This window comes from Amphiprion ocellaris, chromosome 1, assembly GCF_022539595.1.
Source record: "Amphiprion ocellaris isolate individual 3 ecotype Okinawa chromosome 1, ASM2253959v1, whole genome shotgun sequence".
NCBI classification, from domain to species: domain Eukaryota; kingdom Metazoa; phylum Chordata; class Actinopteri; family Pomacentridae; genus Amphiprion; species Amphiprion ocellaris.
Genome location: NC_072766.1, coordinates 31803437 through 31831010, shown reverse-complemented (window position 1 = coordinate 31831010; position 27574 = coordinate 31803437). Strand labels below are relative to the sequence as shown.

The window sequence follows — 27574 nt, the reverse complement described above, 5'->3', positions numbered from 1 at the left end:
AGATTATCATTTATTTATATTTTTAGCATTCAATAGTGATCAGTTACTTACATGTTTATTTATTTTCAGGAAAAACAGAATGCTTCTATGTGTCCTGGTTATGCTGAACAGTGTTTCACTATGCCTTCTCACGTCTATGAAGAGGTGACTTTTTTCTGTAAGGAATCTAGGACTTAGGAGTTTCTTTAAAAAATTTTGTAGGTTTAAACTTGCAGAAACTAAATATGACAAGCCAATAGGAAAAGAGTTTTGTGCTCTGTATCATGTTATAAATAGGTTGTTATTTTGGTTCTTCTCTGGGAAAGAGAGAGGGAGAGGTGCTGGACAAATCTCTCTCTCTCTCCCTATTGCAATGAAATGATTTTATCAACAATTCAATAAAGTGTTTGTTTTATTTTTTGTTTTATGACAAGAGCCATGGCAGTATTTCTGCGGTCCAGCGAACTTGCTGATCTACCACTCTTGTCCAGAGTGGAACACCTCAAAACAATTATCTGGATGGCAATGACTTTTTTTTCATCTGTTTATGCTGGTTAATGACCAGATGCTTGCAAAACTCAAGACATCACATTAAGTCTCAGCTGTACTTTGTGTCTGCTGCAAATGTTGGCGTGCTAGCATGCTAACGAACTAACATGATGAACTTGATAAGTGTTCCTTTAACCTCTGCATTTAGTGCATGTCTGGTATAGTTTTATTGAACTGATTTAGTTTTGCAGGAGTTACACATGTTTGCATTAATCAGTTATAATGAGTATGGGTTCAGCACAGGCGGATTTCCACTCCTCTGCTGAAATTTCAGTTTCCAGATCTTCCTTCCAAGCATGCAACTCTCAGATGAGGAAGACGTAAGCACATTATAGAATTCAGACATGATGCCCTATTTAAACTGTCCTTTGTTGTCAGTGTTTCAACAACTGACTGTAGGGGTTTATAAGTATATTGTCTTGCTTTTACAAAAGTTTCTAAGTTGTAAGAATTAGAAAAGAAAGTGTTCAGATTAAACTTATGAATTCACTTGTTCAGAACACAGTCTTTTAGAGGCCCAGATTTTAAATGCACCATCAGCTCTTCCTGATGAGAAGAACGGTTTGCCCCATATTGGACTGTATTGTGACAAGGAATCTGATTCTTTTAAACATTTTCTTACATCATACTAGATTTTAATCATATATCTAATTATTGGGTTGTGTCACAGAGTGAGTCAGAGACTCCAACACAGAATAGCAGAAGCACAGCAGGCCAGAATACAGAATAATTAAAATTTACAATAAATTACACAGCAAGTAAATGGTAAAGGGGAATTGACATAAGAGGTGAAAATCAGACTACTCCCAAGGGAGACAACTACAAGACGGAGGGTAAACTATGCATGAACTGACAGAATTACAAAGAGCAACACAAACTGGACAGACTTAATCTTACGAAAGCAGATTATTTTTACAAGGCAGGAAACCAACCAGGACTTCGTACCACCAAGCTAGGAAAGCGAACGAGAACTGAATTAGAAACACGCACATGGCGTCATAACAGCTAACATTTTTACATTGGACATAACCCTTCACGATCAAATGGCAAACAGATAAACGTAGACAAACTGTTCCAAATGAATCCAACAACTAGTTTTTTAAGTTTCAGAAATAAATGTGGTGTTGGAAGCAGAAAGTTTTGAAAAGTAGCTTTTGGTAAAACATTCATTTTAAAAATATTAATTCCACCTGTTACTGAAACAGGTAGAGACATCCATTGATCAACTGAATCTGCAATTTCTTTCATTAGTGATCCATAATTAGCATTAACAGCATCTATCTTTTTAACAATTTGTATCTCCAAGTACGCAAATTCCTCTACCACATTAAATCGGAGAACCTCGGAAGCTGGGCTTCCTTCCTTTTCATTAAGTAGTATTGCCAGTTTTGTTTACCGCATTGCCTAAAATATCACCACAAATTCTTATTAACTGCAGTAGAGCTGGAATTGGTTCGCTTAGTTTAGTTATAAACAAATGCCCACTGTTGGTGCTTCAAACAATGGACAGGGGTTAGCAACAGCACATCTGGTCAGCAGCTACACCTCCACACGGTGTTAGGGTTAGGGTTAGACCACAAGAGCCAGCTTTTATTTGCTAGGTGCATCACTGAGCCTTTGGCATCCATGACCCTGTTTCCGGTTCACAGTTTGTCCTTTCCTGAACCACTTTTGGTAGGTACTAACCAGTGCTTACAGGAAGCAACCAATAAGACCTGAAATTTTTGAGATGCTCTGATCCAGTCATCTAGCCATCATAGCCTGGCCCTTTCAACACATCAACTTCAAGCACTGTCTGTTTACTTGCTGCCTGATATTTCTTATTCCTTGACAGGTGACACTGTGACAATTTAATCACTGTTATTCACTTCACCTGTCAGAATGTTGTGGCTGATCAGTATCTGTATCGCTTTGTGCTTTGCCAGATTGTCTTTGTGCTTACAGTGGTCAAGTTTTCTAGTCGTCTTTGTTCCGACTTTGTATTCCTGTTCCTAGTTTGTTCCACTGTGTAGTTAGTTTCCTTTTGTTGACCATTTTTGTCTCTGGGTTTTTGCCTTTGCCTTCTCCTTGTTAGATTTGTTCACGTCATTGGCTTACAGCACATGTGACTAGTTTCTCTCTAATAAAGAGTTATATTTTGGACTTTTTCATATTCTCCAGGTCTCTGTTGTCCTGTCATTGGGTCCTGGACCATCACACTGATTCTACTCGTTAACATGTCTGGCTGGATTAACAGTGCAGGTGTTTAGTAGATGAAATTGAAACTAATGTGATTATGGCATAATGAATGTGTCAACTGATGTGGCAGTGGTGTGACAAACATCTCACTATGTAAATGAGATTCTGTAAACCAGGAAGTCATCATAACTATCACAATAATCATGGACATGGATATCATTTGGACATTAACAGGGGTCTGGAAATTTTAACACTTAATTTCTGCAATTTGGTGATTTTATGCACCAGTTTGTGCCATTTTACATCAATTTAGGTGGAATGTCTTTATTTATGTAAAGGAAAAAGGCAAAATTCAGGCACATTGAGTAAATGTTATGGAGGTTCTGTGCTTCTAAATATTACATTGGTGTATCCTGTGTATCCTTCCTGAAATCAATGCCTGCTTATAATTATCAGATAGAAAAGGTCATGTTTAAAAACAAAAATAGTATATTTAATGTATTTACAATAAACATACAATCATGTAATCTTCTCCAAGAAATATACAGAACATAAAGCTTTTAATATAAATTCATGTCATTTAAAGGAAAAAGGAAAACAAATCCAAAGAAGCAACAGAGCATATCTAAAAATCTTTAGTGATGCTTTGAAAATATAGGCGATATTTTCTTGTTTCAATGCCCTTTTAATTTCAAAGGTCCCCGGCAAAGAGCCTTGAAACTCACACATTGAATACCACCCACAATGTAAGCACACCACTCTAAAACCATCACTAACATTGTTAGCACGAGGTTTCACTCAAATAAAAAGCAACATGCTGCCTAAAACCAAACCAAAGGATTATCTATCTGCATATGAAGAGTTTCCTTCCAAAATAACATCCATCATTTACAAAAACTGTTTGTAAGAAATGATTAATAGCAACAGAAAGATCAAACTAATTGTGGCCTTATTTACAGGAAATCTGTTTATATTGGCAAAATGTCTCTCGAAACAGTTTAGCTAGTAATGTTTTTTTTTTCCCACAAGTGTCATATTTTGGCAGTAAACTCTTCATATGCCAATACTCAAGTCACTAAAGATCTGCTATAAAAGTCAACCTGCTGTTACCACAAGGCAAGGCCATCAAAAGAGAAGAATGAGAAAAATAGGATGTAAAAAACATTTCTGCTCTAAAGTTATTTTCTCATCACAAGGCAAAACATCTCAAGCACATTTAGGTGCCAAAAGAAACAGTCCTGTTGCCACAGGTGAATACAGCATCAAGCAAGTGCTGTCACACTTGCCAGCTCATTGGACAGATCTAGAATATGTTGGCTTCTTCTTCGCTAGTGTTGAATGTTACAGTGCACAGGTTGATATGGCACAACATGGGCTCCCATCAGAAAGTCTCAAGGTAGAGCTTTACATCCAGGCACAGTTGCGGGACTGTTATCGGTGAAGTTTGGCTGATTTCTACAGTCAACCTTATCTATTGTACAATGTCAGGCTGTAGCTCAACATTGGTGCCATGTATTTCAAGCAAAGTATTGTTTTCATTTGGACCAAAGCAACAAACAGTTACCAGCTTTGCCACTGATGGAAAGAGATTAATCTAAATTAGACAATACCTTCACTAGTAGAAAAGTCCTACATATTAACAGTTATTACATCCTAAATAATACTTTTTTCTAGACCAATATACATTATTTTATAGGCAACATGTTTTTGGGACACTTTTGTATGATATGGTGAATGTAAGTTGAGGGATATCACAGAAAGGCTACATACAGCTGGAGGATCTGCTCGGAGCTCCAGCATGTTGAGACAAAGTTGTCAGCGGGGTGTTACAGAACACTTCTATGGTGTCACTTTGGCACTTGTATGGCACTATTATGTACAGAGGAGTCAGCACTATGACACACTGGATGTTACAGATATCAAAGACAGTGCCACCTGGTTGGAGTTGCTGAGGAGGAGATGGTGGCTAGCTGCTAATGTTACGTATCCTCCCTGTTAGAAACCCGGAAGCTTCCTTGCTAATAGTTCGTACTTGTCAGCATTAGGTCCAGCTGTCCCAAATATCCTGCAGGGAGCCAATCTTTCCAACACTTACAGTCACATTTTGAGCATAGAAACTGCTTTGGGCACTATTTAAATTATCCCAAAATTCTTCCATTTTAAGGATTTAAATGCTGCTAAGAATTTTACTGTATTCATACTCTCACTCAAGACTATAAAGCCAAGCAGACATGAGTCTGATCTGGTCTGGTCTGACATGGCTCTATGTAAATGTAGGTCCATTGAAGGTGGATCTCACACATTTCTAACTTTTGTTTGTTTTCTCTACTTTATATAATATCCTCTTTATTGTTTCTAATCTTAAAGCAGCATCAATGTAGATTTTAAAAGGTATACTACTGTTCATTGAAATGATAAACTAAATACTTTTTATGATCCAAAATATAAACAACAAAGCATGGCTCTTGAAACACAAGTAGTGGTACAAACTGAAAACAAATTGTGGAACTTTTAAAAGTATAACAGATGGCTACCGGTAGCTTAAAGGAACAGTTTGTTATTTTGGGAAAGGTGCATATTTTCTTTTTTGCCTTAGGAAACAAAATAAACCTATTAGCATCTGTAAAGTTAGCCCAAAAACACCTCATGTTTGTTTCATTAATGCAAAAACCAAACAGTCAAACAGACAAGATTCAGTTTGGGATTTACATGTGTGACTTTCAGAAGTAGAAAAGCAACCCCTCAAAGGTAAAATGTGTTATTTCTGTTTTAGTTTTTGTATGAAGTAAACAAATAAGATACAGTATGCTAATAAATGAGAATTAGAGGTGTTGATCTGTAGATTTTTAAAAATGTTTCCCTGTCTTTCTGCTAAGCTAAGCTAAGCTAAAAGGCTGCTGGCTTTTGGGTAGGTGCTTCTGAGCTGAGATTGGGAGAATTCAGAGAAGAAAAACGGTGATTGGTTAAACTTAACTAAAAAGGACAACACTTGCCATTTTTCTACCTTCTATCCTACTGTCTTCATCAAGTCACAGCATTTTCCCCTGACCATCGGCGTCTTCAGAATAAAATTTACCATATGGACTAACATAGAACTGTTAATTTTCCTCTGTGCTCATATAGCTACAGCTCGTCGTGGTTTCAGCACACTCAAAGTTAATGTCGCAGTCGTAGCTGTCGGATTATACACTGCAATGGAAACAGAAAGGCTAAAAGGGCTGATTATGGGGCTGTTCCTGCATGCCTGCCCTGAGTTCCTGCAGTTTAAAGCTGTCTGATCTTCTTGTCTAACTATTGGCAAGAAAGTGAATAAACTTATTTCCCAAAATAACGTTGGACTACTCCTTTCACTACCACCTCCAAACCTCAAAGGGATTATACATTTTAGAAATGGAATAAATGACAATGATCAAGGGAATAGGCAAATTTCCACAATTTTGATGCAAAACATATAAATCTATAAATGAAATCATGTCAGATATAAATCATATCTGCAGATACTTACAGAGTAAGCCAGGAAAACACTCTATTCTGTATATAAACTGGATATGTCAGAATCAGAATCCCATAGAATTCCTTAACAAAACAAAAAAAAATCTGTATTTAGACAATCACTTCAGTGTGAGTGATTATGAGTCAGCTGAGGTTTGATTTAAAAAAAATGTCAACATCACAATGCAGTATGCATTATAAAGCTCTTCCATGGACAAAAATAGAATTTGGAGGCCACTCCAGTTAAAAGTGTCTTTAACCATTAGTATGGCCAGCAAACCACAGAATCTGTGCAACTTAGTGACATCATACTGAATATATCTTTTTATTTTATACGCATGCATTGCCAGCATGCTTTTAAATTAACTAATTCTGGCTGGATACTGTGCGTCATGCTATGCTGTGTCTGCTGACAGCTAGCCCACCGCAATAGGCCTCATTGCATTGACTTGGTGTTCTAATTCCTTCATACTCTCAGTCTGCAGGTTCATAATGTGAGCTCTGCAGCTGATACTGGTGCTGTTGGAGAAGGCTTCCTCACCCACAGCCTCCACCTGCTTTGGCCCTAATGCATACATGTACCCTGGAGAGTCCTATTTGCATTGTCCCCTGCTTGTTATTTATCATGTTGCTTTGTATTCCATGCATCACTGCTGCAGGCGGCGTCCCCAAGAGTTGAATTACACCACTAAGACAAACTTTATCTATTTGCCATTGACATGAGTGTTGTCTACAGAATTATAGCGGTGATTTGGTCAAATCAGTGGTTAGAGAGACAGTCATGTACCCGAAATGTCACAGGTTCAGCAACTGTCTTTTTCAAGTATACATGAATACACCACCCAACTCAGGGTCGGTTGCTTTCAGTAAGATTATTATGAAGATTGAAGTTTACATTTTAATCACATCTTGGATGTTGCGCCTAATTTCCACATGTAAAGTAAAAAACAGTGACCTGTTCTGTTGCTCTGAAATGGAAATTTGTTCTTATAATTTTGTCCAGCATTTATAGCAAAACTCCACACTATCACTCAGTAAAGGGATAATTATTCCTTATTGGCTCAACAGTCCTCTACTTCTGACAATGTCCTAAAACACTCTCTAGAAGAAGAGCTGCCATTTACACTGAAAGCTATTTTGTTTGTTTGAATTTGTTCCTTACTTTTCTGAAGAATATGTTAAACATTTTTCACATCGCCTCAAACTGAAGACTTTGGTTCCAAAAATGAGATACTCCACCGCTAACCTCTACTTTTAGAAATGGCTGGTGACACAAAAATAAATAAATAAATAAATAAAAGAGAATAGAAAAAAAACTAAAATATAGCTGTAAACTTCACTTCGAGACCAATTTTATAAGATACCAAACAATTAACTTGCCAATATAATTTCATAAAACCACGTCATTTCATTCATTTTCCACAGCTTATTGTATATGGGTTTGAGTCACAGGAATTAGGTTAAAGAACCATGTAATTATTTCATAATTGTTTAGTAATTAATTACTTTTGAGTTGAAAGAAAAGTGAGTGAAAGTTAAGGGGGTTATTAACACATTAGTGTGTTTAAAAACTTTCTGTAGGGTTGGTGGTTATAAGAACAGTCCAGTTTGGTAAACTACAGCTGTATAGAAACGTGCTCAAACCATAAGCTAAGAAATTAATCATTTCAAAATAAATCACTGTGTTGACTGTCATCCTTTTTGCATTTTCTGATAACTGGACCAGAGAAATACAAAAGAAAACAACCTGCCTGATAAAGTTCACCCATTAGAGTAAATTTAAACCTAATGTGACTATTTATTTAACTAAATTTTTAAAATATGATAAATCTTTTGGTGGGTGGAATTCTTGCATATGATTTTCCCTTCGTTCCTCATTGCTGTCAGTCTTAACTCTGCTGTCAAATAAGGGTTAAAAACATAATCAGAATAACTAAAAAAAAAACAAAAAACTAATGTTTATAGGCCAGCTTATGATTTGAGCTGACAGAAATGTGGATATAGATTTTGGGAATGAGCGCTTCAATTTTTTTCACTATGTGTGATTTTCCAGATGAGAAGAAGACCCTTACTGAGGACATTCCTCTAAAACCAAAGAAACATCTCACATCAGCTCAATTACACATCAGTAGCTCCAGTCTGCTTCCAGTGCAGATCACCACTATAAAACAGACTCCATGTTGTCGCACATCTCATGGTCCTCCAGGTTGTATATGAACTTTGTCCTGTTGGCTGGGTTCTGGGTGATCTCCTTTCCCAAATTATCCAGAGTCACGTTAGAGGCAAAGAGTTCGGTGGGTGTGAGGTACCCCTCGCTGTTCTTGATGTATTTTCTGTAGTTCTTTCTCAGACACTGCCACGTGGTGGTGTAAAGGACGAACGCTGAGGACTTGAGAACAATGGCGATGCTGACATACAGATGCCTGTAGGCCACGTTGTCGTAGAGCATGCAGGCTCCCTTCTCTCCACAGACGGAGCTCCAGAACAGACAGGTGGAGTCGATGCCCATGCCAAAGATCAGAGGGGGAGGGATGAAACCTGCAGTCGGAGCAGATAATGGACAGACAGCAGGTCAAAAGGTGAAAAAGAACATCAGTTTGAGTTCCCGTTGCATCTGGGCAGACATACTAATTCATTCCAAACAAGGTGAAAAATTGTAAAAATACAGAGCAGCAGCTGGTGGCACCAACACAACAGAACTGCAGAATGTGTACCGATAAAAAGTGTGTGTATATAAATTGAAACCAGAAGTAAAGTAAATCAATGTAAATGAAATTAAGTTACCTATCAGTCTTAGAAGCAGGAAAAGAACTCCAAGGGCGTACGATTTAAGCTCCGGACTTACAGTTCTGAAAATAAAGAAACAGATATGATGAACCATGTATACCAATAATGTGAATACAGTGACTACCTGTGGCTGAATAGGACAAGCAAGGCCCAAACAGAACTTGGAATGGGTTTTTATTTTTGTTTTTGGTTTTTTTTGCTTTCTTTTGTTTTTGGAAACTGGGATCATGTGAACTGAAAGCCTTGAAGCTGTGTTTACAGCTGTGCTACACGGTATTTTATATTGGCATCAGTAGGCAAAAATTCTATACATACAAGTGGTCTAAGAGAAAACTAACTTCTACAACTCTTCCTTGCACCATTTTCAGGATTTAGAAAGGTTAGCCTGTGACAGTAGATTTTAGCCAATCACAGGACTTTTCACCCGGACCAGAAGAGATACTAGAAATGTCTACAGTCCACAGTGGGGACAGAATGTGGTGGTGCTATGGGTTACATGGAGGACAGCACGGGTCAAGTCCTGCGAAAACCACAAGTGAATGTTGACTGTCCTTGTACGTCTGTGCTTGTCTAGTGGGAGGAATTTACAACAGGAGAAAGTGGAGAAGAGCTGCTCTATACTTTCAGGTTCTGGTGGGAGTTTTCTCCAGATTTTTGCCAACTGCAGCTTTAACTCAGATTTATTACAGCCTAAAATAAAATAACATTTTCCATACCGAGCTCAGGTCTAAGAACATGGCAACACTGCTTCAGTGAAGTTCACAATCAGCCAAGTTGCAAACAAATCAACAGTTTTGCTTTCATATCTAAGCCTTTTCATTTGAATGTAAAGTAAAATAATTGGTATGATGCCCACTGACCCCTCAGCTGTGGTAAGAACAGTTGGTCATAGTTAAACCAATGCGTTTTTCTGGCAACTGTCCAGTAGTAGTGTGTGTTCAGACTGAATAACTGACAAAAAACAGTTACTCAAAACGCTCAGTATGCATTAAAAATACACCGCTCCTCATTAGGGTCAGAAGGGGGCGGAAGGGGGATTTAGAATCACCAATTAACCTGAGCATATTTTTGGACTGGGCACTATTCTTCCACAATGAAATATATATGGAAAAAGGATGAGCATATCTGGGAAAAATAGGCTGCTTTTCCCAAATTCATTCTGCAAACTACTTCCAGACTATCTAATACAAACTGTCATTAACAGTCAGTCAGTACACACAAAAATCAGTATATTTACCCACTTAATACTCAGATACTGATTTAACATGGATAATGCCAGTCATCCATCACTCTGACTTTTGACTCATTGAATATTAAACTTCACAAACACCTCACAAAATGTCTCTGTTAAAACTGAAAATACGTAGAGATGCACCAGTTTGTTCCCACAGTGAGCTGCTCCTTTTCTTCTTTGTGTACTGCATGGTGTGAAAATAGCTTTCATCAACAGAAAGCAAAAAAAAAAATTCTGATTTTTATTAGGTTCTGAATACCGTTGCAATGAGTACCACAACTATTGTAGAACTACAAGAAGTCATATCCTTGTACATCTTTCCAATGATTTGTTCTGTATCTTTATCTATAACAAAATGTTTCACTATGTCAGTACCTCTCTTTATCACTGACACCATGATAAATCATTTTACTTTGTGTTAGACAGCTGAAGCCACTCAGCATTCACCTGTAAATATCATCAGCTCCCTCTTGTGGGCAGTTTATGTACAGCAGCCGCACTCATACCTGATGAGGATGATGACGGAGGGTGTCTGGGCCATGGCTCCGATCATGCTGCACACACAGATAACACAAAGGAAGGTGAGGAAGGCCTGCTGACAGCCTGGACTGGGACACTTTCCTGGTAAAGCCACCGCATCTTCACTGGTGCTGGATATACACGCACAGCTGGTCAGGTTCTGACACAAGAGACAAGAAATAGATCAGAAAGTCAAAATCCATACAAGACTACAGCACTGTATGTATGAACATATATGTTGTCATTTATTGTGAGCCCTTTAGTGGCCAGGCTAAATATGATCTAGCTTCTTTCAGTTAGTCTAAGTGTTTTCACTCACTGGTTTGGTGCACCCAGCGAAGCAGGCTGAGAGGTAGGTGATGCCATTGGAACCACAGACAGGGCTCACCGATGCAGTGTAACAGTTACAGTTACTGATGCACACTGACTCAGGTTGCTGCCAGGACTGCAATGTCCTGTGGAGAAGGTCAGAGGTCATGTAAGAGATTATACTGAATATGAACAGTGTGACAACCAGAGTTAACTTTTCATGTAGGATTTCGTTTTTTTTTCCACTTTTGAGCCTGTATGGACACACAGACATAAGGCTACTCATTCAAATCAGCAGCTTATCACTCTTACTCATTCCCATAAGCTACTGTAACCCCAGCAACGGGTCCAGTGTCGCAGCCCAAAAAGAGAAAAGAGACGTAGCAGGCAGTGGACACGAGGTTAACCAGCATGGCCATACGGACAGCACCCAGAGCTGACAGGTTCAGCTTCTTGACTAGGAGTCCTCCGAGGAAGATCCCCAGACAGGCACAGGGGATGGCCGTCATACCTGGAGAGGAAACACAAGGATGTTCATTTCAAGCTTCCTTTGAGGTTTCTGTACTGCAGAAATATTGTTTGCATAGCTTTGACAACCTTCTTTGGTGATGATTCGATAGTAAAACACTCCACTCAATGTCCCACCTACCTAGCAGCTGATTGGCTGAGGAGGTGGTAAGGTTGAACTGCTGCTCCAGGTATTTTCCCAGAAAGGCAGCAAAGCCAGCAACCACAGCAATCTCCATGCAAGCTGCAAGCGTGATGCAGCTAAACACCGGGTTGGAGAGAAGGTGCCTGGTTACTCGAGGGATCACTAGAACAATGAAGAAAAAAAAGACGTGTGGAAGAAGAAGTAGAAACAGCACAGAAGTACTGGATTTTTAAATGTTTAATTGAACAAATCTTATTTATTTGTCACTTATTACACCACCTCTTCTCTTCTCTTCTCTTCTCTTCGCTTCCTTACCTCTCAGATGCTCACAGACTGAGAGTCCACTGTTTATGTCAAAGCCATGAATGGCCCCGTTGGGTTTGGAGCCCTGGTACTCCAGAGTCAGGGAAGAAGGCAGCATGGCCTGCTCACTCTCCCCTCCACCGTCCATGTCCTGCTCATCCAGCGCCTGGGGGAAGCCGAACATGAAGAGGGCTGACAGGAAGAGTAAGGCACCGCAGAGGAGGAAGCCGCCCCACCACGCCCCGATCCAGCGAGGGTCATCTGGGGTGATGTCCAGCTTACCTAGACAAAAGAAAGGAAAACAGTCATTCAAGGAGGGGAGGATTGCTGATCATCAGTCTAGTAGGCTTCAAATGGTTAGAAATACAGAAACAATATTAATTATAATGGCCATTTTGTATTGTTACTTTTGTAATGTTTTTTTTTTTTCATTTTCTTAATTTGCCAACTTACTAGTGTCAATGAAGACTGCATCAACGTAGACTTTGGTACACACAGAACCTAAAATGAAGCCACAGGCCGGGCCGAACACTAGCGTTGAAAATAATATACCTGAAAGACAAAACAAAGGGACAAAGAACATAAAATATCACTTTGGTAAAATGGATGCAGTCAGCAGCAGCTAAAACTCAGCGATACTTCAGTGTTCAATGTTATTGTCTTAAAATCAGCTCTATCAACAAATGCACATAAGTTAGATGTAGTTAGTGCATTACACCTCATCTCTCAGAAGAGGGCAGCCTTGTATCAGGACTGTAAGGTATATTAAGAGACTGTTTTATTAAATATGAAGCATCCTACCACAGAGTGCTCTCTTTGTTAAATCCACTGTATGATTGAGGACCGAATGCATTCTATTCAAGGAAAGATTAAGCACTGAATCCATGCCAAGGGACTTTAAATTTCATCAGATGTCTCCCACAGACAGATTTATTCAGTGTCACTGTAATATGCAGCCCATAGGTTGCACAGTGTAATTGATCTAAGACTAGATTATCCTGCAGGATCATAAATAATCAAGCTGGAAATGGGTTCTTCATGTAAGAGCAGTGAGGAGGACCTGGATCCAGCAGCTCTAAGCTACACTGCTTTGGTCCAGAGGCTGAGAGGCTACCACAGAGCATTAGACTGTGTGTGTGTGTGTGTGTGTGTGTGTGTGTGTGTGTGTGTGTGTGTGTGTGTGTGTGTGTGTGTGTGTGTGTGTGTGTGTGTGTGTGTGTGTGGGTGTGTCTGTGTGTGTGTGTGGTAAGTGAAACAACAGGAGTGAGCTCCAGTAACCTGGCTGCTAATAATGGAGCCCAGAGCAGATTCCTCCTGACAGGGTGAGAGGACCACTGAATTTTTCTGTGAGTGATTAAATAATTCGTGCAGTTGTTATCACCAGTTGTTATTTGTGAGGGCAGAGCAATGTTATTAATGCATTTGTAGAGATAAAAAAAAAATCTCTGCAATAAAAACCTGGTATTTTTGATTTCTAGTGATATCTATAGCACAAAAACAATATATTCATATTTTTTAGCATAATGGGGCAAAATCATTGCCTACAGATTAAAGTGGCATAGTCAAACAACAGACACTGAAGTTTTTTTTGTTTGTTTGTTTTTGTCATTTTCATTATTTTTAAAGTGATTATGTTTTTCAAACCTTCCAATCCATCAAAGTAAAGTCAGAGGTTCTAGATTTGGTGCCAGTGATTAGATTCAAGATTCAAGAACTTTATTGTCATGTACACAGCAGAGGTTACTCTGAGTAATGAAATTCTCATTTTGCGAGTTCCCTTCACACAACTGAAATAACAAATAAAATAAAATGAAGTAAAATAGAATATAATAAAAATAAGATAAAAATAGTTTTTTAAAAAAAAAATCGAAGCTCCATCAGAAGTGACATGTGGGACCTGTCTAACTGAAACCTCTGATGTTGCCTTTGTTCTGAAGTATGTGGTGTCATGTAAAGAGCTCTCTAAAGCCTTCAAAAAATTGGATGCCTTTAACTCTACAAAGGATTTAGAAATGATCTCTCAATGATTTGAAATAAATCATTCCACTGTGAGGAAAATCATCTACAAATGGCTTCGATTTCAAACAGTAAATTTTTCCAGTACTTGCCAAAACAGCAAATTCAGTCCAGGAGCGTAAATTAAAAATATAAATTAAGCCTCTAAGAAACCCAAAATTTCATCACAGGATTTGCAAGTAACTCTTAAGCTGTTAAATTACTGCGTCTACAATCACAAAGAGATTACAAATGCATGGGAGACGTGTCTGGAAAATGCCTTGGCTGTCAAAAAACAACATGAGTGCAAAACTGCAGTTTGTCACTGAACATGGAGGCAAAGACCAGGTCGTTTGGAATAATGTAGTCTGGACAGATGAATCAAAGACACATTTGATGCTTGTCAAGAGCAAAACCTCAAGCCAGCTGTGAAGCAGTTTGGTGGAAATGTTGTGGTTTGGAGTAGCTTCACTGCCTCAGGGACTCTGCTTCTTGCACTAATCGATTCAACTATGAATTCCGCATCATATCAATGAGCGTTATAAGATAATGGGATCTGTCCAGAAGCTGAAGTTGAACCAGAAATGGACTTTTCAACAGGACAATCAGTTTAAGGATACAGCAAATTCCTCAAGGAATGACTCAGGAGAAACACGTTAAGGGTTATAGAATGGGTTGGGCAAAGTCCAGATTTGAATCCCACTGAAATGTTGTGGGGAGATTTGAAACAGACAGGTCATGTAAGAAAATCCTCAAACATGGTGCAAATGAAGGAATTTTACCTGGAGGAGTGGTAAAAAAAAAGTGGCAAGCTGATGTCAAAGACGTGTTGACAAGGGGCAATACAATACAAGCTTTTGAGCCAAGAGCTCAGTTGGTGTATTGACTTTAAAACTATGCTGTAACATAACGGACTGTAGCCAATAGTCAGCCCTCCTGTCTCTGTCAGCTATGTTCATTTCAGCAGAGTCACCAATGCGATCGGGCCTCAAGTTAGGTGACAGAGGCAGTCTGGGGTTGAAACAGGGCCAACTCACCAGCCAACCAATGAGCAACCTCCAATATCCGGCTCTGCCTTTCACTGGGGTCAAATCACAGACAAACTCAGGATGACTAATCCATAATGTATGTGATACAGTGAGGCTGACGAACACACACAAACATGGCAGTGAACCAGCGGAAAATGTTGGGCTCCAGCCAATCTGACCTGCAGTACACCATCGCTCAATACTGATAAAAAAAAAAAAAACAAAAACCCTTAGTGTTGGTACAGCTAGCCTAACTGTGTCCCATTACACAAGACAAAGGTAAGAGCCTGCAGTAGCCTTCAGAGAGAAACAGCTGATGACGACAAGCAATAAGCATGATGACAGACATGAGTGATGAGCTTTGTTCTGCCGTGAGAAAGGACGGAAAGCTCATAATCCTGCAGCAACAGCTGCTAGACATCCATCAGGAGAAACATTCAGGACTGATGCCAGTCTGCTGTCTGAACTCAACAGTTGGTACATCTGAGGCCTTTTCCTCAGAGACAGTCAGTGAAGGTTCATAGCAGTGAAAGAATCTATGTCAAGAGGTACTGAGGCTTTAACCATACAGCTAAACATTTTCTCCTGCTTAGCAAATACTATTGCAGTATTCAAATATTCTATTTTCTTTACTCACATATCTGAAGGCAAGAGTGCACAACATGTCTGGGAAATTCAAATAATTTGTGTAATTGTAATTTCTATAATGGAGCCTGCGTAAGATCTGGCCAAACAGAAGATATTTTTGTTTTGTTTTTTTCAATGGCAAAAAAGACACACAACATAACCTTAATTCCAATATGGCATATGTGTTTGATATAATAATAAAAAGTCTGTTTTAAGAAATCCCATGCAATTTTTGTACCTTGAAAAAGCCTGAAACGATATGTTTTAAAGGCTATTATTTTACAAAGCTTCAGAAAAACTAACATTTTGTCATCTCTCAAACTGACAACAACGGTGCTGTGCAGCTCGTTTTTTTTTTTTTTTGTAAAATCAAGAAAGAAAAAAACAACTTGAATATTGCTTAAAGTTTAAGTTGCTGCATCATAATGTCCCACATTTTGCAAACATCAGCAGCTACTGGACATAGTTTGTGGAATGATGATATGCACAACGTTTTAAAGATGTCCTATGCCTCATTCAATGCTGTCATAAATTAACTTTCACAGGATTGGTTTAACTTTTCATTGCTCATTAGAGGCAGAATGTAAATCTTTCAGGACTTATTGACTTTGCAGTGATTGTAGTTCTGCCTCAGTGTAGCTGAGGACTGAAGCTGCTCGCCGTGACCTCGGTTGAATTACAGCATAGCTGCAAATATCACAGGATTGATGGCTTTGGAACATGCAATCAGCAGAGTGCGATACACGAACACTGTCAAACTATAAAACTAGGGTGTTTGAGAGTGATCTTCCTGAGAAGACATATTTAGTAGAGAAGTCTGTCTCTGTGCATCTTAAATACTCCAGCAGACATTTGACTTGGTAACACTGGGAGGAGGTGAAATAATTTGAATATTTCAAGATGTTGCCATCCTAATACAACCTACAGTATATTTGTTTTAGGAAAAATAAACAACACTAGTTTGCAATGAAATATCTCACTTCCATGTAGTTTACACACTGTACTACCTACAGTGCCCTTCAGAATTATGAGACCAGCAGAGGGAAGCTGCTGTTCTTGCGCTTTCATGCATTTGAATTTGAGATCAAGAATGAAAATATGTGTGTGCACAGTATTGTGTGTATTTATTTAGAATGTTTCTTACAGACTGTGTAGGTGATGTACTAATGCATCATCTGTTACTGTAATCAATATAAGCGTGCACTGCAAAATTGCAGTAATCTAGTTTGTGTGTCAGGATGGCGCCTGATGAACTTTTCACTTTCTTTTTGTATTTAAAACGATAAAGCAACTCCAGGGCTTCGGATAACATTAATTTCAGCCAAAATACATAAATGCAGCCTTGATACAGACCGAGAGCATGTCAATTATTATTTAGCTTTGATTTTTAGAAATGTGTACAATGAGTCTATTGTTAACATATTACATCGAGTCTCCAAACCTCTGGAGGCCGAATGTAAGAACTTAACGTGTATTAATTTTGGTGATGTTTTAAAAGCAGTGTTCATTAGACAAGATTCATCTCATTCATTATAAACTGCACAAGACATGAAATGAATTCCACAGATGCTTGTGCTGCTGAACTTTGAGACATCAAGGAATTTGCAAATTGAAAATAGTTTAAGAAGTTTCATAACCATGTTTATTTTATGACATTCTTAGGTTTTTAGGTGGCAGAGAAGAAGACGAAGAAATGAACTCAGGCAAAACAATGCAAAGAACTGTACCACTAGCCCTTTCAGATGTTGTGCACTATAAAATATTTCTACCGACAACATTAATGGATATTTTTATGAAAAAAAAAATGACATTGACGTCTACCTGCTATGTCTGAGCAGTGACAGTGAACACGGGCATAAGAGGAGCATGCAGCTGGTGACATGCTCATGGTTTTACAATCCTGCTGGCCAACACACTAATGGAGGGTTCATGTATTTTCTCCACAGTACTTACTCCTTATTCCTTTCACACATGGCTGTCTGTGTGGTAACTCTGTGCCACATGAACCTAGGTGACCCAAACAGAAATGTATAATTCACAGGATTATTTATTAAAGCTCAGACACTGTGAGGAGGCTCAGAGCTTTACAGACGAGATATCCATGTAAAACTCTGCCAGCTTGGTCTTTGTCTGTCTCACCCTAACATTTGGAAATGGCAGGTAGAGACACTCCACTTAAGCTGAGAGCTTGCAGAGGATGTGACAGACAGCTCCTCCTTACTGCGACACCGTGAGCTTCCTAAGTGTAGTATTTTATGTGGGTGATTCCAGAATTGGAGGACGCTTAGGCTTCAATTTTTTTTTAAAATAAACCTTCTCTTTTACAATTTTCTGCTACATATTCATCAATAATAGGTAATAAACTATCGAAGGCTTGATTGGCTCAGCTTACACATCAATGGTACCATTTTTATTCCATGTTTTATTTGTTGTTGCTAATCCTACTCTAATCACAGTAACAGGATTGCTAATCCATGCTAATGTTAGCTTTTTCTCAGGAGTAGAAGCTAGATATTTATCTAGCTGTTACTGCTGACCAAGAGGACAAACTTACTGATGGAAAAAAGTAAAGAAAACAGTAAAAAGAATTTGTCTTATCCTGATAATATGCATAACAGGGCTGCATGAGGTAGAATGAGACATTCAATCAAGGCTGGCAATGTTATGAAAATATGAAAAATAGAAGAGAGGACATAGCTTTGCTCTACCCATTCTTTTGGAAGACTGTTTGATGATGTTAATTCCAGCATTTCATGTGATTCACTGTTTTCTTCTTCTCCTACCTGCTAAAAAAGTTATGCTAACAGGGTTGTTGTGGGACACACGTTCCATGCATCATAATTACTATTTAAAATATTATGGTGATTGAAAAAATATTCCCACAAATACAAGCAGCATCAATGAAAAAAAATATCAAAAAAGGAGATTTAAATTCAATTTTATTTGTTTTATTTGAGATTCAATTCGGTCATTAAGGGAGTGGGACAAGAGAAAAGGCATTTTAGGAGGAACTCCAGACTTATTTGGTGTTTTAAAAAATATCTTCACTCTTTTCTCCTAGTTTTTTTAGATTATAATATAATACATATAATACAGATCTGCCACATGGCCTGACCCCACACGGGGTAGTGCCTGTGGGTAAACAACATCACTGCTGGACATAAACTATAGAAACATACAACGAAACTATACATTCTATTAATAATATAAATGAATTGTCCATGTTCAATTGTGTAATCCCATTAGTTTCTTTAATATTTTTTAAATATTAAAATCATCTTATACAATCGTATACAATTGCAGAAACACTACAGCCTTAAGATGTCATAATTACATCAACACAGCTGTGTTGTAGGTAGGTTGTGTGTTTTTTTTCTTCTCTTTTTCAAGGAACGCCCAGCAGGAGTGGCCAGGTGCACCTACAATCAGCAAGGAGGTTCTAACGATTAAAGCAGAGCTTTGGTCAGAGTTGCGTCAAAAAAAGTTTGTCGGGCACTACTAACGAAGGTACAGACTGATCCATGATAACTTTACTTCACGCCACAGAGACTGCATGAATACAAACCTGAGCTATCAGACACGTTTTAGATGTGGTACAGGGGAGGGCTCATTTTGCATTGCTCCTGGTCATGTACTAAGCTTAGAACTTTTTGGCACTACTTTAGTGACATTATGACAAACTTGCAGGATTTGCCTTCCCATTGGACCTACAAATTTGCCTACTGGGGAACTTTACAACCTTTAAAGCACATTTTAAGAACCCCCAATTTTATTTTAAATAGCTTTTTGCACTGCCAGGAAGTGTATAGCGTTGACAGAGTCAACTCCCACCTCTTCACAGCTAGATGGTTAATGGAAATGAACAGCAGCATCCTACTCGAAAATATTACCTATACTCTGAGAAACACCTTTCTGAAGATTTGGCAGCCTTACTTGACCTACACTGACACTTTCGTTAGATTTATTATAAAAACGATATCAAATTGATACATCACAAGTCACCTGTATAAGCCAGGATTATTTACACTGCCTTACTTTTTGTTCTCTTTATTTATTTATTCTTATTTTAATTTTTTTTTTCCATTACTCTGACTATTACCTACTCGTTTTGAGTTAGGTACTCTTTTAGTTTGCATGTGTACGGGGGGTGGGGGGTATTCTGTAGTTTGTGTATGTTTTCTTAAATTGGAAAATTAAAAAAATAAATAAATAAAAAATTCCAAAAAACAAACAAGGCCAGGCCAAAAGCCAAGCCACACTGATCATCCTGGCCAGTGGGCCAAATCGGCAGTCTTGTGAGCTGTGTGGTGTTGGTGCCTTTGTGACTTGCCTCAGCCAACTTTCGATCTGCTTCATTTGTATTAAGAAGCTTGTTCAAGTTGATTTATTTATGCCTAAATCCTACATAAAGAGTCATTTTGTTTTGTAATCAGTTTCCTCTTCCTTTCACCTGGTGTTTAAATAAATGTTTTGTTCCTCCCCTCGTCTCCTAGTTCACAGGGACGTAACAGACACAGTGCCAAAAATAGTTTTGAAAGTTTCGTATTTCACAAGTCCCATTTCCCCTTGTGTACCTCATACTGACAAAGTCAAGTCGAGAACAGCATTTTTTATTTATTTTGTAAAATCGTATGTCTATAGCATTCTCATGAACACAGTATGTCAGGAACACCAGGAGAAAATTTCATTGCATCTGGTGCAAACATCCATTTGGACTGAAAACACACATTTTGCCATAAGTCAGGAACTCATTTGCTAAATATTACCTAATTATTATTACTTTCTTTCTATTTTCTGTAAATTTTATTTCTCAACATGAAGATGCCAAACTGGCTGTTATAAGTTATGGTTAATTATTTATGTACTTATTTCAACTTGCAAGAATTTCTTTCTGATGATCAATTAAGTTTCATTTTATTTTACATACTACATTTTTGGACTTCCGTTTATGCGAATATTGCATACCGAGTCTAAAATACCACAATGATCCTAAAATATACCTACCATTATAGAATGAAAGTGCCTCCCACTGAGCTAAAACCCCTTGAATATTTTTGGAAAGGTGTATGAGGATATGACCTTAGTGTCCTTGACTGGCACACAAACCCCTGATTACAATATAAAGCAGATTCTACTTTACTGAGGTGGGCTATAAATTTTTAGACTAGGCCTGTGGAGTGGACTTTAAACCACCCAGTTATCACAGGGTTTCAAAAAGAAGAAAATAATTGATTTCCTTTTGGAATAACAATATAAAAATACATAGACTGCATTCAGTGATTGTTATCAATATTGTGGCATTTTGTCTAAAAGACTTCAAATAAATAAAGGCAGACACAGAAATGATGAAAATCAGACTCAACCTGATGGAAATTCTTGTCCCATGCTATGTCTTCTGTAGCTGCTGTAACGAATGCAGCAGAGGCAAGGTCATACTGTTTGAGACAATGCTCCTCTACCTGGTCACACTGCCAGCACATGAATAATTTCACACTCAGACTCACATTATGGCACAGTTCAGTCGCTGGCACTTTGTATCTTGGCAAAGGTGCTCCTAAAAGGTGCACATATAAAACAACCTAGGCCGGTCTGAGTGGACAGCGTGCGCTGAGTCAGCGTCCATTCCTTCCTCTGCCGTCCTAGTGTGCAAGATTAATAACTCCAGTGGAGCAAAAACATTTTGCTGCAGTGGACTCTCAACTTGCAGCCTCAAACCGCTTCATTACACACATTACAGCGATGAATAGAGGCTACGCCATAAAGCAAGAGGAGAGAAGCTGACCCTGCGGCTACAGAGTTGATACCACAGGCCTCTTAGGCTGCTCTTACTGCATTTTAGTGTATTGTAGGTTACTGTAGTTTACAGTTCTGCCCTGTACTCTGCTGTATTGTTTTTGTCATTTAGCAGTTGTTGGTCTGAAACAGTAGTTCAGCTCACTCTGAGTTACATGTGCATTCACTTAATTTGTCAGAATTCTTAGTTACTCAACAAACTGATGATGATGGTCAATCTAACTACACATTTTAACACAAATAACTAGACTGATGATTCACAGCTACAGTATCATCTTTGCAAGAGCGTACTTTAACTCAGCAGTGCTAAATGCCTAAACACACAATGCTTAAAGACTACAAGACTCTTTAACATGTTTTCTGAGCTGAAAACTAAATGATATGACTACTGTGATGAAACACATTTACCTGATTTTGGCACTAAAAAAAATTAACAGACTACCAACAATTGTTTGTTTCGGTAATTAACAGAGTAACAGATTACCAACAATTGCTACTCCTCAGGAGAAAAGGAATACATGTACTCAGTCCAGCAGTTGCTGACACATTTGATTATTCAATGTGTTCAAATATATTCATAAAGCTTAATTTAAATTTAAGGATAACATGGTAATGCATAGAGACTGAGTAAAGCCGGAGGCCTTTAAGTAGTCAACTGTAGCATTGCTGTAGAACTCACAAAAGACCAGAGTGTACCAAGACAAGATTTACATCTTTCATTTCCAAGACAGAAACATTTACACAGCACCACATACTGAATCTCATTAGAATGTAAAACAGAAACTATTTAGTGCTACATTATTGTTAAAAATACAGCACAGAGCATGAATACTCTAATTAAATAGCTGCTTTTCTGATAGGCCTCTGTGAGGGATACAATAGACAGCAGGGTAAGTTGCCTTGGCCTGCGGTATCAGTCAAGCAGTAGACAGCAATCAATAATCCAATTACAGTCAGCCTTGGACATTACAGCCCACAGAACTAAAGAGCAGGTTAGTCTTTCTGTAGGAAGCCATTTTCTCCCCACATCAGGAATTATCACAGTGGACCATATAAGCCACGGGTCATGCCTTAAATATTTAACAAACATTGACACACTGTAGCCTTAATGTGGATGGTGAATATGACACACACACACACTCAAAAAAAAGATACATAAGCTAGAGCTGCAGCCGACCCTTCCCAGGTCCTCTAGAGGAACCCCAGGCCGTGTCAGGACAGATGAGATGAGACCAGATGAGCCCTCCAACATCTTTTGGGATCAGCACAGGTTCTCCTCTCAGCTGGATTACAGCTGGACCCATGGACTACCACCAGAGATGGCGAGAGCGTCGGCTTCCCTGTGGATGACTAAACCACGCAACAAACACCACAGGTGGCGGCGAAAACGGAAACAGAAGCGGGGTTGCTGGTCTGACTACCTGACTAGGCAAAACACAGCTCCGAGCAAACCACCGCTACCAAGTCTTTTCCTCGCAAATACCAGATCCCTTGGTAACAAAATGGATGAACTGAGGATGGAGTTATCGACCCGAACAGCCACTGTGATGGTTTTAACTGAGACTTGGCTCAACGTGGCAGCGCTGGATGCTGACATTGAGCTAGCTGGCCGCTCAACTCACCGAAGCAACCGGAAACTCTGGTAAGAGCCACCGTGGCGGCCTGTGTGTCTTCATGAACAACGACTGGTGCACAAACACTACCATAACCGATAAACACTGTGTCTATTCTAACATCACTAAAGGATACAGAGCTTCCCCTCTCACACAGCTGGGCAAGTCCGATCAACTACCCTTGCCTCTCATCCCGCCTACTGCCTACAGTCCTATCATTAAAACACAGACCCTCTACCAGAACTATCAAAACCTGGCCTGAAGAAGTGTCTCTACAACTTCAGGACTGTTCTGAGCACAACAATTGGGATGTGTTTTTTTGATCAGGATGTGGACCACTACTGTTCTCTGCTACATCAGGATCTCTTATTAAATGTCACCATTGACCAACGCATTCGTGTCTTCACAAGCAGGAAACCTCGGATGACGAGAGAGGTCCAGACACCAAAATGCAGCTTTCAAATCAGACAACAGTACAGCACAGCCAGACACAACCTGAAAAATAGCATCAAGTGTTCCAAAGCTGCATACAAAGACAACTGAGGATGATTTCATCACCAGGGATCCAACAAGCACATGGCAGGGCATTCAATACATCACTAACTACAGGGGCATTCAAGACACAGTCATGAATGAAAATCCCTCCTTGGCAGAGGAGTTCAATCATGTCTTTGCTCGCTGTGAAACATCTGGGCCCGCTGACAGAACCACACCTCCTCCTGTTGACACCGATGACATCCTGACCACACAGACACAGGAGGTGAGGCATGCCTTTAGCTCTGTAAATACAAGGAAGGCTGGAAGGCCGGATGGGATCCCAGGGAGAGTCATCAGAGACTGTGCCCACCAACCTTGATCTGTCTCTGTCTCAAGCCACTGTTCCCACCTGTCTTAAATCTGCCACTATCATCCCAATGTCCACATAGAGCAGAAACACATAAAATCCACCCTCCCCCGTGAGCTTGTCCAGCACCGTATGCAAACAGAGCTAAGAGGTCCCCAGATGTTGCAATAGCCGCCGTCCTTCATTCAACTCTGATGCACCTTGACCAGAATGGTACATATGTGAGAATGCTCTTTATTGATTACAGCTCTGCATTGAACATATAATAATTTACAACAGGCTGGTGCATGGGCTCCTCAACCTGGTTCTCAGCAGCTCCATGTGCAGGTAGATTAAAGACTTTCTGTCCAACCGCCCACAGACAGTCATACTTGGTCCACACCTCCCCGTCTCTCAACACCGGAGCACCCCAAGCTGTGTGCCGAGTCCTCTGCTCTATTCCCTTTACACATCTGACTGCACTACCACACACCCATTAAGTACAACAATCAAATCTGCAGATGACACACATGGTGGGTCCGATAAGCACTGAGATGGCCTACAAACATGACATCTCCAATCTGATAAGAAGGTACATGGAAAACAATTTCACGCTGAACATCAAAAAGACAAAAGAAACCATATTCGACTTCAGGAAGAACAAGGTCGACCTCCCTCCACTAAGTTTTCAAGGGGAGGAGGTGGAGAGGGTCACTTCCTTTAAGTCTCTGGGGACCCACATTTCAGAAAATCTCACCTGGTCAGTCAACACCACCGCATTAGTAAAAGAGGCTCAACAGAGACTCTAACTTTCTCAGGACTCTCAAGAAAGTCAACCTGTCAGCAGAGCTGCTCAAAGCTGTCCATCATTCCTCTATTGAAAGCACTTTAACATAGTTTATCACGGCCTGGTTATGTGAACTGCACAGAGGCAGACAGGAAACACCTCTGGAGAATCAGCAACACAACACAGAAAATCATCAGACTCCCCCTGCCAACACTGGTATATAGGTTGGCTCCCACTATGACAGTACAACACCTGCATTACTGCTGCTGCACCAGTGTATCTGTCCATCTCATGCGTCCTCAGAGAGTGGCAGCAGCAGCAGCAGCAATGTCTTAACTTTATCCAGTCAAATATTTCACAATGTACTGGTTGGACTGGCAGACAAACATAATATATCATTCTCATAGGATAGATCTCCATAACCTTGGTGATAAAGTGCAGCCAAGACGATGGTAGTTTGAATTGTCAGATACTTACACAGACATCCCCATCAGCTGCATCTGCACTTTGTGATTCGTGCTAATGTGCAGAACTATGACGGTGAAACATTATACCTTGTGCTAATATTAGCATGCTGGCTTTGGCATTTACATCAAAGCTCTGCCTAAGTACAGACTCACAGTACTGCTACCATGCTGTATTCTCTGGACACTTTCCATCACACAGATCTCACTCTTTACGCTTTATGCTGCAGTTCATCACTGCTGTATTTTTGCAATTTTAAAATCTGATTTTGTTTTCCTCTCGGCTGCCAGAAGGCACAATGATCTGATGTCCAGCTAACTGAAAAAAACTGTCTCTGTTTCTTTTAGCAGGCTGCTGTCAGATCTGTGCTCCCGATGATTCAGATAGACAGAGGAAAACACACAGAAAGAAGTACTGGATACTCAGTCAAAGCCTACAGCATTTGAGGCTGCTGTATTGAGACAGAACAGAAACAGGACAAATACATGCTGGGAGACTTGTGCCACAACACCTGTTTAGTGTTTCCTGATTTAATCTTGAGTATTTCATATGTCCTCAATCTCTCATTGAGGCCATATTGATCCATGTGGGGTGAAGATGTGGCCACAAAAGAGCAGCCTCTCTTTTAATCATCTGGTTTGTTAGAGTGCTGTGGAGAGCTGCTGCTTTAATATTTAATCATCTGGTAAGATGTTTGCTAAACTACTCCTAACTGCCTCTCTGTCACACTGCATTATTCAGAGGGTTTTCTTACAATGCAATATGCCTTCACACATCAAGCTTGTCAAACAACGCCACCAGCTTGAGCCTCAAAAGGAAGCAACAGAAATACTAAGCAGCATGTGTATATATATATATATATATATATATATATATATATATATATATATATATATATATATATATATATATATATATATATATATATATATATATATATATATATATATATATATATACATGCTGTGTAAAGACCAGGCTCTATGCAATTACCAAGCCACAACAGCAGTCACATTGTAGGAGGTAACCATGGCAATCAACAAGCCTGAACTATCAAAAACGAAGAACAGAGACAGAGAACAGCGAGGGGGTGGTGAAGTGAAAAGAATAATATACTATCAGTAAATGTTGACGGAAGAAGCTTGGGAGCTGCTATGAAAGAGAAAAGGCCATGCTAAGTAAAACCAGGAGATATAATAATGTTGTGGACTTGAAACCACATCAGAGTTAGTATGTCAGTTCATAATGTAACTTAAGCTGATTTCCAAACCAACTGACAGCTCAAGAGTAATAAATAGTTCATATAGGTCCTAATTCTATAATTTAAAGAATTTAGCCCCTGAAAATGTCTTCCAAATTCATTAGTTCACTTTTGAGTAATATTGCACACAAACAGACAGACAAACAGACAGACAAATGTATGCCAATCGTCACATAACTCCGCCAAGGAACCATCATGCATAAATCTTGCAGTCGAGCTGAACGTAAGTTTTGTTAACACTGGTGTGTTCATATTTCATTAGTACTGCTAATCATACCGATACAGCTTATCAATTCTGTGCGTTTTTAAAATGATTACATTTTTACATTTTTAATTTTTTGTGTGTCTTCCCACCTACTTTGTTAAGTGTCTTTGAGTATCTTGAAAAGTGCTATATAAGTATTGTTATTATTACTTTAATAGTACTTCTATTGGTACCTTTTGTGTTTTTTTAAGATTAAAAATAAATAAATAAATCAATCAATCAATCAATCAGTCAATTTTTGGAATAAATTACTTAATTGGCACTAATGTTGTGATGATTGGAATGTAAAACAAAAGAAAAAAACTATTTGCTAGACTTCAGTGTCACAAAGGGGTGCACGCCTTTTACTGTAAACCTGCGGCTGGGTGGGACTCATTCACCCTCTCCTCTCTCATGCCAATGTGAGGAAGCTTGGCTTTGAATTTGACTTGGACCCCCAGTCATAGAGGAAGAGTGGTGCTGGTTTATTGTAGCGGTAACTTTCTTTTAAAAGCTGCAAAGTCTTGAGTGCATTCATAAATTCAATCTGACTTTTTAACCTCAGATCAGAAAAATGTGGACAGTGCTCACTTACAAAACAAATAGGCTTTACTCATGAAATAAAATATTATGCATTGTGTTTCATTAAAACTGGCCAGTATTGTACAAGAATGAAAAATAAAGTAAGTAGACTGCTTATGAGTTACAACTTTTTCTTTGAACGTTTGAGTTTTTTTTTTAAATTGTGCAATGATACTAGTTTAAGGTAAGAAAATTGCGCATCTTTATGCCTAACATCAACACTGAGAGAAAGGGTGAAAATTAAGTAAAACATAGTTTGTCTGCAGCTCTCAAATCATTTAGTTCTTCTGCCCCTTTATGCACTCTGAAGCTGAAACTATATATTTGAACGACAGTTCATATGATGCTCTGAAC

The 27574-nt window shown here is 39.0% G+C and overlaps 1 protein-coding gene across 1 annotated transcript in view; it reads right to left on the bottom strand.

Annotated features, from left to right (window-relative positions):
* Nucleotides 1–3172: 3172 nt before the first annotated feature.
* Nucleotides 3173–27574, bottom strand: part of LOC111563321 (solute carrier organic anion transporter family member 3A1-like) — a 32691-nt gene continuing 8289 nt past the window's right edge. Inside the window, exons 3-10 of the mRNA XM_023262354.3 lie at nucleotides 12456–12554; nucleotides 12015–12284; nucleotides 11697–11861; nucleotides 11360–11558; nucleotides 11058–11193; nucleotides 10726–10898; nucleotides 8983–9047; nucleotides 3173–8736 (exon numbers count right to left, since the gene is read on the bottom strand). Coding sequence (XP_023118122.1) covers nucleotides 8360–8736; nucleotides 8983–9047; nucleotides 10726–10898; nucleotides 11058–11193; nucleotides 11360–11558; nucleotides 11697–11861; nucleotides 12015–12284; nucleotides 12456–12554 — 1484 coding nt within the window. The 3' untranslated portion in view covers nucleotides 3173–8359. The remainder of the gene's footprint in view (nucleotides 8737–8982; nucleotides 9048–10725; nucleotides 10899–11057; nucleotides 11194–11359; nucleotides 11559–11696; nucleotides 11862–12014; nucleotides 12285–12455; nucleotides 12555–27574) is intronic.